Consider the following 12,780-nt stretch of genomic DNA (forward strand, 5'->3'; position numbering starts at 1 on the left):
CCAAGAGGAACTTTATGGATGCGTGTGTGTGTTGTACACAGATAACAACAAGAAATCAAGCAGCACTTCTGAAAGTAGAAATAGAGAAGTGTAAATTCAATATATTCAGCATGAAATACAAGGTATTTCATGCAAGGTATTTCATGCAACCATGTATTCTTGTGTTTGCATGAAATATCTAAGTATCATAATAATTATCTCCAATTCTATAAGTCAATAACAAGTATTGAAAGTGACTCATCTTCCTGCAAACACAATTCAACATGCTTATATGTGTTTTCTTAAACTTAATGCAAAAATCATGCAAGCAATGGTCCATGCAATGTTCTGTTTCAAAGTTTCCCAATCTCTCTCTTTCTCTCTGGGACTCTTTCCTTATGGTTTCACTTTTCTCTTAAGTCACATAACACCTAGAATGAAGAATGTGGTTGCCACAGACTAATTTACTGAAATTCTCCCCAAATAATTCAGTGAATATTTCCACAGTCTTGCTAACCATAAATCACATTTGTCACTCTATAACAGTCTCTGTCAGCCATTAAATGGTATATTAGTACTTATAGTTTCCACGCAATATCATAATTAACCTTCTGTGCAGAGTGATTCCTTGCCAAACATAATAGTTCTCTGTAGCACAGATGCATGAATTACTGTTATGACATAACCACTCAAATGTAACTAGGCTTCATCAAGTTGGACAATGAAAGGAAGTTGATTAGTTGCATCACGTATTTCAACTGCTTTGGAAGAGAAAGAGGGAATTATAAATGCCAATTCAGAAGAGCATGGAAGTATCCATAGAAAATGCATGCAGCAGAAATAGACTGTCTATGAGACAGAGAGTGAAGAGATTCTGTTAGAGATGAGTCATTAATTAGCCTAATTGCCCTCTTTGAATGGAATCTAGAAGCCTGAGAGAGGTTTTTGGGGCACCACTCCAGATGTGGGAACAATATTCCATGGTAGGGTGGATTTGCTATTTGTACAGAGTGAACAGCTGTATGGAAGAAAAGTAACACTGAGAGCGAAAGAAAAAACCCAGTTTTTTAGATGCAGAGGAAGCAATATTTGTAATATGCATAAGCCAAGAGAAATTAGAAGACAGGTTAATCCCCAATAGAGATATATGGGCTTGCCTAGAAATCGGAGTGTCATTGAAGATAAGCATAGGAGCAGAAGAATCCTTTTTTGTGAGATATAAGACAGGACTGAGTTTTAGAAGGACTGAAATCAACTAAGTTATCTTTGCCCCACTGAAGAAACCTGGAGATCAGCATTTAAGGAATTGGTAGTGAATATTCGAGAAGTTGAAACTGTTTGTGCAGGGAAAGGTTTCTCAAACTAGAATGTACAATGCAATGTGCTATCATCAGCAAAACTATGGATAGGATTTCCGGTCAATGGAAGAAGGTCATTAATATACAAGAGGAAAATACTGGAAAAAGAATTGAACTTTAGGAAATACCAGCATTAGTAGAGAAGTTAGAAGACAGAGAGCCATCTACCATCAGTGAGCGGTCAGAGAGAAAACGGGATACCAAATTATAAAAAACACTTGGTAAACCATAAGTCAAAAGCTTATTTAGAAGACCTTTATGTTAAACATGATCAAAAGCCTTTGAAATGTCAAGAGCAACTGCTTCAGTTTCACCAAACCTTTCCATTGAATTTGTCCACAGCTCAGTAATATAAGCCAGAATATCACTAAAGGATCAACACTGATGGAATCCATATTGGCAATCATTGATCAGATGGAAGGTTTCTAGATAGTTTAAGAGTCAGCAGTTAATTGATTTCTCCATTACTTTAGAAAGAATAAAAGTAAGTGGAATGGGACAAAAACTAGATGGGAGGGTTTTGTCATCCTTTTTAGGAACTGGCTGGATATGAGCAAATTCCAAGCAGAAGGGAAAACATCTTTGGAATAAGAAAGAGAAAAAAGGTAACAGAGAAAAGGAGTAAATTCAGAAGCAGAGGTTTTGAGTGGAGAAATACCATCAGGACCTGGAGCTTTCTTAGCATCGAGATTGTTCAAAATTCTTTGGACATCCTTTTGACAGAATACCACAGGAGGAATTGAACAGAGTGTACTGGGAATTGTAGGAGGCGGTTTACCAAGATCATCAATACACAAGTTGGAAGAAAAGTAAGATGCTAGCAGATCAGCCTTATATTGCCTTAGACGTTTCTATTGCCACTTCAGCTGAAGTGGCAATAGAAATGTCTGGTTTTGACAGAGATGGGAAGAGAGCTAGGCAAAAGTTGTGGCCAATAGCTTTAGCAAGAGACCAGAAAGCTCGACTCACATTTGGAAAAGAAGCAAGTTTTCTACTTTTAGCCTGTTCGAAAGGAATGATTAATAACTGCTTTACAATTGTTGCAAGCTTTGGTGTAGGCAGAAAATGAACCTGGAGATTTGGATACAAACCAATTGCAACATTCGTATCTTGAACAGCCTTAGCACATTTATTGAAAAACTAAGGTTTAAATAAAGAATGAGATTTTAAGGTGGAGTGTGGAATAAAAGCCTTCATCCCTACAAGAATAATTTCACTGACACAATTTGAGCAAATATTGACATCAAAAGACTTGAAAGAATAATCTGACAAGGAAAAGAAGAAAAATCTTGCAGATCATCCCATTTTGCATTCTTGTAATGCCAAACAATGCAAAGTTGATAATGGCCACAAGAGAAAGGCTCCATTGGAGAAGTGGCCATCACCAAGTTGTAATCTGAGGTGCCTAGAGCACCACTCACCTTGAATGTGTACTTAGAAGAGTTGTTTGTGAGAAAAAGATTAAGCGTGTTGGCTGCATGGTTAGGATTGTCTAGTATTCTGGTAGGTATATGAGAATCTGTGCGAGGTCATCAGTAACTGTAAAAGCCTTGGCATCTTGACCAGCTGGGTCCATGTGACTAGAAAATGGAAGCCAGCTGGAGTTATGAACAGTAAAATCACCAAGAAAAATTACCTCACTGTTAGGAAAGTTGGGCTGGAGGAAGTCAGGTTTCAGAGAGAGAGGAAGTCACAGAGTTCCAAGTGATTAGTGGAGTTGGGAGAATAGAAGCAACAGATGAATTTGACAATGTAGTAGAGAAATTTTAAGCCAGAGAAGATCAAAAAGAGGGATTCCAAATTACTAAATCTCTGACAGAGAATATCAGAATGGGCATAAGCACAAATACCATGTTGTTTGAATCGAAAGGAATCATATGTTGAATAATTCAGACAACTGAGATGAGCTGAATCAACTGACAACTGGGATTCGTAAGTGGAAATGGACATCTTTGAGATTACCACGTTTATTTGTGAAATGAGCGAGGAAGTGTTTGAGAGGTTTAGATCTTTTCACAGATAAGTTTGTTCTATTAGTTTGATAATCCATGATATATTCAGTTGTAAAGTTTTTCTGTACGAGGTAAGGAACTTTTTGGATATGTGACAAGAATATACCCAACTCCATGACATAACATGGCCTTGACAATGCCCCCCCCCCACATACACACTACTAGGACTCCATCCAGTCACTATCTGGCAGAGTAGATGCAGCGAGATTATACACTAGCTAATCTGGAAGCCTCCTAGAGGGTTACCAATAGGTTTGATCCAGTGTACTCTCTAGCGGCTGGCCTGTGAACACTGTTTTAGAGCTGAAGGATATTTTTGCCTGGACTGCAAAGGAGTTTACTGACATGGGTTAGTGCAATTTATATAATTTTTATACGTGTGGGTATGAAATGATCATCTATTGGCAACATTTTAATTATATCTCATATTGTGTATGCCTTCACAACAAGTTGCAACGAAAATTCACTTTGAATAGTTTTCTGCATAAGTAACATATCACTATATTGTTACTTATTATTGGCAGATACTAACACTCAGACGACACCTTCTCAAGGCTTTTTGGCCTCTCTTCAGTGGGTGGGCAGGTACCCTGGTGTTGCAATAGTGACAACCCAGTTATGAAGTATAACTCCACAATATGAGAGATGCCTGATGGTGTACACTGATTTAGAGTAAAGGATATTTTTGCCTAGACTGTGAAGGAGTTTACTGACATACAGGTTAGTGCAATTTGCATCATTTTTACGTGCAGGTATAAAATGATCATCTACCTGGGTAGATGAATTAGCATAATTTAATTATATCCTTAGTTTTCTCTATTGGTGAAGCATTACTTATGCAAGTAGTGCAATACCGTGGCAACTCGTTGTGAAGGTATTCACAATACGGGATATAATTAAAATGATGCCAATTCATCTACCTGGGTAGATGATTATTTTATACTTGCATGTATAAAAATGTCAGTAAACTGTTTTGAAGATGTACCCTAGAAATATAAGGAAGATTGGATCTTGTCATGATATCCATTATAACGTCAAAAGACTTCAATCACACTGCATGATGGAAAAGATTGGAGGGTTCCCGCAGCTTTGCTCTGGAGACTAAATATGGATTCCATCACTTCAAGTCTCCACTAAGCAATGAGGTGGTATTGCATTAGTTGATGAGAGTCATCTACCACCTAGAAGACTGGTGAAGAGATTTAAGCCATAACAGAGGGGGAAACAGAAATATCTGGGGATGATGTTAGAACACAAGGAGATCAAGGCTCACCTGACTGAGAAATACCATCAGAGACTGAGAAGCCTGCAAAATCAAAGCTGAATTGCAGGAACATGGTCACAGCAATAAACACTTATGCAGTCCCAGTACTAACATATTCCTTCAACACTGAGCTGGAAGAGATTATGAGATCCACCAGGATAATGATGACCAAGAGCTGCCAACACCACCCGAAGTGAGCCATCGAGAGACTGATCACAGTCAGTAAAGAAGGGCAGGAGAGAATTGACTGACCTCACTGAACAAGAGAAGGTAATTAAGAACCTGCAGGATTACCTCCAGAAAAACACAGCACCACTCTGCGAAAACATAAGAAAGACAAACAGCACGCAACATTCAACCTCAACAAGGAGACCACCCTCGCACCGACAGAAGGAACAAAGACAGAAAGATGGGTAAAGAAGGCACTTCGTGGCAGACACTACAATGACCACCATCAACACTACATAGATAAGATGGCTTCCAATGCTTTGCTAACGAAAGGAAAGCCATTTCCCGAGAATGAAGGAGTCATGCTCGCCATCTGAGATCAGGTAATCAATGCCAGGAAATACATTACCAAGGACCCCAGACTAACAGATAACATATGTTGTCGATGCTACCTGGCCATGGAAATAATCTAGCAGATCATCGCAGAATGCAGAGTGATCACTCAGACAGAGTACACACAGACACAACCAGGTGGCCAGGATAATACATCAGAAAGAAACTAGTGCAAAAGTACCAGTTGATCAAAGAAAGTTTGTTGTATTACAAATATGAGCCTGAGGCCATAGTAGAGACCTCTCTGACAGAATATACTGGGACTGTGCAATAATAATGGACAAGGTGATCCCACAAAACAGATCAGACATAACCCTCATCAACAAAAAAGGAAATGGTTTACCTGATCGACATAGTAGTGCCCAATACCAGCAATCTCCAGAAAACATACGAAGAAAATATCAGGAAGTACTCAGACCTAAGACAGGAAGTAAAAGATATGTGGCTTATTGAACAAGTGATGACCATTCCGATCACCATGTCAAGCACCAACCTGAACACCTGTAGGATAGTAAAAGAGTTCCTCGATCAACAGTAACAATAATAATAAAAGTAACCGGACACAACCAAGCCACTCCATGCATTTGGTCCCAGTTTACCTTCATGGGACAGAAAAAAAAACCCATAAAGGAGAAAAAGGTTTTTTATATGTATAATAATAATCCCAAGTTGAGTGCGTGAGATAAACAGGGAGATCCCAGAACAGAGACCCCATAGGGAAAGAAAGCTTTATATATAGGGAAAGGTAACAAATCAATATTGAAATCAGAGGTTTAAATGATTAGTTATTAGATTAATAGAAAGCACATTTCACATTTTTACATGGACACATTTTACATAAATTAATCTGTCTGTATTCTTTATTCTGTGGGCGCCTCCGTAGCCAGGAGCGGCAGTGCATAGCACACACTTCTTGATTAGACAGAGGTTCGAGTCCGTGACCAGCAAATACGGAGGATACGGAAAGGTCAGGGAATGACCACCGCATATCCTCGGAGCAATATGGCCTTAGTTGCTAATGCTGTGACCATTATGCTCCATCAGGATCAAGATTATTCATTAGCTATATTGCAGAGTTTCAGTGTTAATATTGTACTGTACAAAATCTGAGCAATATCCTCAGATATCTCTTGGTAGAGGAAAGACCAAATTACATCCACTGAGAACGATAATTTTGACCCTTTAGCAATAGCCATGCACTATTGGCAAGAGGGTCATGACTCTCAACCAAATGAAATTCAAATTATTAATAATGCATGAGATTTCAAGATCTAGCACTGGTTGGAATCCACCCACATATTCAGCACTAGACACACTTTGAACAGAAATGATGGTAATGGTATGAGAATACGTCCCACCTTTGAATGTGTAGTGCTGCACAAATTGGATGGATTGTGCCCTTGGACTTCTCTTTGCCCTTTCTTTTTGCCACCTCCCCCATGTTTCAAGTAATTCATGAGCAACTTGAGATTACACTAACCTAGGGACAGTCAGGAATTACTTCTTTTCTTTCCTTTCCTTTTTGTTCATTTTTATTCTATGTGACACTTCTACATTATTTTCTTCATGTATTTATACTCACTGCCTCCTTTCAAATATTACAGTTGATAAAGCAAAATATAGATGCCAAAAGTTACTGTTTTTTAGATTTTATTATATTTTAAACACTTTTGACTAAGCATATTTTACTACATATTTAATCAAAGTTATTTATATTTTTAAAAACAAATAAATATTCTGAAATCTAGTCAGAGCAATCAAAAATTATTCATGTATCCAGTTCCTAACCTTTGAGAGAATTTCGATTGTGGACTAGATGTGTTGCACATTTAGTCTACATTAATAAATCTGAATGAGAACGATAAAAATTTTAATTACAAATTAATTATATTATAAAGGGAATTTTATTTAATAAACATTATAAATTATGCACAAATTCTGAGTCTTAACATGTAGTGAGAAGATAGTCATTTAACTTACCATATCTGGCATAAATCTTAGGTCGCACACCACTACATTCTCGAATCAGCACTGGAAATTGCGGATTATGTTGCTTTAGTGGGACATAATGCTGTTCAATAAAATCTCTAAAATAAAAACAAACAAGTCATTAAAAAGAATAAATAAAATTTATATAATAGCAATGAATTAAAACTGTAGAAATAGTGGGAAGATAAAATAAAGTGGATATGTCAAATGCACCAAAGGGTACAAAGCAGCAGCAAAGGATGCAAATGTGTATATATATATATATATATTTATATATATATCTATTTCTATTACACGACAGCCAGAAGCCAAAAGCAAGGATAGCCGAAATATGAATAAAATAAAGAATTAAAAATGGCATCAGATAAGGGTGGGCAAATTTGGATATGGTTCAAAAAGGGGGAATAAAGCAAAAATGCAATTAAATCTGATGTCAGCAAAGGTAAAAGTTGATAAATGATAAGGTATTTCATCAGGGGACTATATCCGACCATGCATCAAAAGACTACATTTCTATACTTGCCCAAAACTAAGTAAGAGAAGAATATTTTGAAAATAAACCACATAAGATCGAAAAGCAATCTAATTGCATTTTTGCTTTATTTCCCCTTTTTGAATCATATTCAAATTTGCCCATCCTTATCTGATGCCATTACCTTTATTTTCATGTAATCTATTTTATTTTTACAGGTCATCATTTTTTAATTATTTCTTTCATTCATATTTCGGCTATCTTTGCTTTTGGCTTCTGACTGTTATGTAACTCATTTATTACTATGTAGAAATATATATACATTATGTATATTATATTTCTAGATGCAACAATTTCATGAGACAGGAATTGTGTTCTAAATAATTCTGATGACTTCACTATAATAAAATTGTTGACAGGAGAGTGCCTCTACAGGGATGGGGCAAATTTGGATATGGTTCAAAAAGGGGGAATAAAGCAAAAATGCAATTAAATCTGATGTCAGCAAAGGTAAAAGTTGATAAATGATAAGGTATTTCATCAGGGGACTATATCCGACCATGCATCAAAAGACTACATTTCTATACTTGCCCAAAACTAAGTAAGAGAAGAATATTTTGAAAATAAACCACATAAGATCGAAAAGCAATCTAATTGCATTTTTGCTTTATTTCCCCTTTTTGAATCATATTCAAATTTGCCCATCCTTATCTGATGCCATTACCTTTATTTTCATGTAATCTATTTTATTTTTACAGGTCATCATTTTTTAATTATTTCTTTCATTCATATTTCGGCTATCTTTGCTTTTGGCTTCTGACTGTTATGTAACTCATTTATTACTATGTAGAAATATATATACATTATGTATATTATATTTCTAGATGCAACAATTTCATGAGACAGGAATTGTGTTCTAAATAATTCTGATGACTTCACTATAATAAAATTGTTGACAGGAGAGTGCCTCTACAGGGATGGGGTACACTTAAATAGAAAGGGTGCAAAAATATTTGCTGATGCTATTGAGGCAGTGTTAGATGGGTCGGAAAACTGCTAACTTGGGGGATACACAGACTAAAAGGTTAACAGTGGTCGCAAGCAGAGGCAAAAGTGATTCTTGCATTGCTTCTATTATAATAAGCAGCAGCCCGGAAAGCAAGGCAATGGAGATTTCCAGGACTGCTGGAAGTCATAGTGGAACAAATAAATACATGGGCTGTGTTAGGGTAACTAAGAGTAGAAACAGGTGCATGTATACTTGCATGTACACCAATGCTAGGAGTATAGTTAATAAATTTTATGAGCTTGAAGTGCTAGTCAACACCTCAAAGGCAGGTATTGTTGGGATATCAGAGATGTGGTGTCACACAGACATAAGCAGTGCAGAATTGGAATTTGGGGAGTACAATGTATACAGAAAGGATAGACAAGACAGGAAGGGAGAAGGGGTTATGCTGTTAGTTAAGAAATACATAAAATTAGCATTAGCATTAGTAGAGGCATTTGATGCAAGAAAGCAAGCTTATGCAGCATCAGCCAAAAAAAAAAAATAAAGGAAAATAAATAAATAAAAAATAACCACTTCCACTTCACAACTCTGTTCATTCGAAATACATGTCCAGGTGAGGCTTAAACTTATTTAGGCTATCAACTTCCATGACAAGGGATGGAAGTCTGTTCCACCTACCAACCACCCCCTGACTAAAGGCAAATTTCCGCACATCTATCCTACATCTGTCTTTCCTCAATTTGAATTTATGCCCTCTCAGGTGATTATTCTGAGCAAGAGGAAGAATCCCATCAGCACTGAGCATGCTCAAACCATTCAAGGCTTTGTACACCTCTATCAGATCACCTCGCTGATGCCTAGTCTACAGACACTGTAATTTGCAAAACTTAAGCCTTTCTTCGTAAGAGCACCCCTTTGTTCCATTCACTAATCTTGTTGCCCTTCTCTGTACTCGTTCCAGCAGCTCTACATCCTTCTTGAAATGAGGCCTCCAGGCCTGTATACAGTACTCTAGGTGTGGCCTGACCATTGCCTTATACAAAGGAATAATCACCTCCTTATCCCTGCTAGAAAAATTCCTATATATCATTGACAATACACCATGAGCTACTCTTGCAGCCCGTCTGCACTGCTCAGAGATCTTCATATCTGCCTGCACAACCACCCCAGGTCACTTTCATTCTCTACCACTGTCAGTGTAGTACCACAGAGTTGATACGTTGCTCTAGGGTTGCTGTTTCCCATATATAGTACTTTACATTTGTCAATGTTAAACTCCATTTGCCACCTCTCAGCCCATCTGCTCAACCTTTCCAGATCCTGTTGCAGCAGCATAGTGTCAGTAGTGTCCTTGACAACTCTGCCAACCTTCGTATCGTCTGCAAACTTGGACATTAAGCTTGATATACCATCATCAATATCATTTATAAATACAGAAAACAATAAAGGACCCAATACTGAACCCTGAGGGACTCCACTAATAACATTAGTCCACGATGAGCAGTGTCCATTGATTACCACTCTCTGTCTTCTCCCCCTCAACCAACCCTTTATCCATAGCAGCAATTTGCTCCAATGCCACACTGCTCCAATTTGTGCAGCAGTCTTCCATGTGCAACAGTATCAAAAGCCTTTCTAAAATCCAAGTATATAATATCAAAGTATTTTAAGAGCACAAAAGGTGATATAGTTGTACACGTTGGCACTAATGATATCAAGAGTAGGAGACCGGCAGAATTGCTTAACAAGTACAGGTCACTGTTGAAAAAAAGCCGTGAAATAGGGTTGAATTTGAAAGTGTCTGCAATTCTGCACAGACACGATAGGGGGGGGTATATGATGAGAGGCTTGTCGACCAATTCGGCCCTGGAAAGATTGTGCAAGGCTCAAGGGGTAGACTTTTTTTAAGTCTGGACTGTACTTGTTAACAGGAGAGATTGCTTCTACAGGGATGGGATACACTTAAACAGAAAGGGTGCAAGAATATTTGCTGATGCTATCGAGGCAGTGTTAGGTGGGTCGGAAAACTGCTAGCTTGGGGGGAGACAAAGACGAATAGATTAATAGAAGCCACTGGCAGAGGTGAAAGAGATTCTGGCACTGCTTCTAATGGAATGAGCAGAAGCCTGAAAAACAAGATGCAGGATATTTCAGAGACTGCCGGGAGCCATTGCAGTACAAGTAAACACATGGGTTATGTTAGGGTAGCTAAGAATAGAAATAGGTGCATGTATACTTGCGTGTACACCAATGCTAGGAGTTTAGTAAATAAATTTGATGAATTTGAGGTATTGCTCAAAATATCAAAGGCTGATATTGTTGGGATATCAGAGACGTGGTGTTACACAGATATAAGGAATGCAGAACTGGAATTTGGGGAGTACAATGTCTACAGAAAGGATAGACAGGATAGGAAGGGAGGAGGGGTTATGCTATTAGTTAAGAAATACATAAAATCCAAGGAAGTGAAGCCAGTCGACATCGCTGGACAGTGCAGTGTCGAGTCAGTTTGGTGTGACATAAGCATTGGGAGATAAAAATTGAGAGTAGGAGTGTGCTATAGACCTAATGACTCTGATGAGAATAATAAGAAACTGTACAGGGAAATAGAGTGGGCCAGTAAATCAGAGAGTCTTATATAATGGGAGATTTTAATTTCCCAGATATTGACTGGAATTTGGGGCTGGTCACTCTCACACTAGCAAGGCTTTTGTGGATTTATTGGATGATTGTTTTCCACATCAGCATGTTCGGGAGGCAACTAGAGGGAGGAATACTCTTGATTTGATTATCAGCAGTGATTCTTCATGCATTAGGAATCTGCAGATAAATGAACCACTAGGTGGCAGTGATCACAGTGTGTTGAAGTGGGATTTACTCAAAGAGGTAACTACCATTAGGGGTAAAGGGAAGGGTTATTGCTTTCGTAAAGGCGACTATGATGGACTGAGACAGTATTTAAATTCTATATAGTGGGACCAACTGGTGATGTTACCAACAGCAAATGCAAAATAGGAAGCATTCAAAGAACTTATCTTGGAAGCTACTAGGCTTTACATACCAACTAAGAAATATTGTTCAAGGTTTAGGCCTAAATGGATGTCAGATGAACTGATGAGGCATATGGCAGGGAAGAAACATGCATAGGATACACACAAATTAACACATGACACAGAAGCCTATGATAGATACAAGTTGATCTGTAACCAAGTTACAAAGGAGGTTAGGCAGGCGAAGGCAGATTACGAGAAATCTTTGGCAGGGGTTTTGCAAAGAAAAACAGCAAAGAGTTCTTTACTTATGTAAACTCTAGAAGGAAGGGGATGAATCAGATTGGTCCACTTGATATCGATGGGTCAACTGTTGATGATCCTGCTCAGGTAGCTAACAAACTAAATGAATATTTTGCATCGACATTCACACATCAGGAGTTATTTAGCGAGGGGAAAGCCAGAGGTGTATTCAACTCTAGCAGTAAGCTAGAGAATCTTGTAATAACTGAGAGTAAAGTGGAGGAGAAACTGTTGAAGATAAACACAAGAAAGGCACCCGGGGTGGATGGGATCTATCCAGTTATATTAAAGGAGGCAGCAGAGGAAGTAAGCAAACCCTTAGCCATAATTATGAGAGCTTCCTTGGACTCAGGGGAGGTACCCACAGACTGGAGATGGGCAATGTGACCCCAATTCACAAAGGAGTATCAAAGGCTGACACAAGCAATTATAGACCTGTGAGTTTAACTTCTGTTCCAGGAAAATTAATGGAGGCACTAGTTAAAGAAGCACTGCATTAGCCATAATTATGAGAGCTTCCTTGGACTCAGGGGAGGTACCCACAGACTGGAGATGTGCAATGTGACCCCAATTCACAAAGGAGGATCAAAGGCTGACACAAGCAATTATAGACCTGTGAGTTAGTTTAACTTCTGTTCCAGGAAAATTAATGGAGGCACTGGTTAAAGAAGCACTGCAGGATCATTTAGACAAGACTTCAGCTATAGCTCGGACACAGCATGGTTTTGTTAAGGGGAAGTCATGCCTGACCAATTTGATTGGATACTATGATGCAGTCACAAAGGAACTGGATGCAGGGAATAACTTTGATATTATATACTTGGATCTTAGAAAGGCTTT

The 12,780-nt window shown here is 38.2% G+C and overlaps 1 protein-coding gene across 2 annotated transcripts in view; it reads right to left on the reverse strand.

Moving 5' to 3' along the window:
- The window catches only part of ND-B8 (NADH dehydrogenase (ubiquinone) B8 subunit), a 75,022-nt gene that overhangs the window by 47,932 nt on the left and 14,310 nt on the right, over positions 1-12,780 (reverse strand). For both annotated transcript variants that reach the window (XM_090386085.1, XM_090386093.1), the window contains exon 2: positions 7,155-7,261. In XM_090386085.1, coding sequence (XP_090242211.1) covers positions 7,155-7,261 — 107 coding nt within the window. The remainder of the gene's footprint in view (positions 1-7,154; positions 7,262-12,780) is intronic.

This window comes from Mastigoproctus giganteus, chromosome 1, assembly GCF_048544385.1.
Source record: "Mastigoproctus giganteus isolate SK-2022 chromosome 1, ASM4854438v1, whole genome shotgun sequence".
NCBI lineage: Eukaryota > Metazoa > Arthropoda > Arachnida > Uropygi > Thelyphonidae > Mastigoproctus > Mastigoproctus giganteus.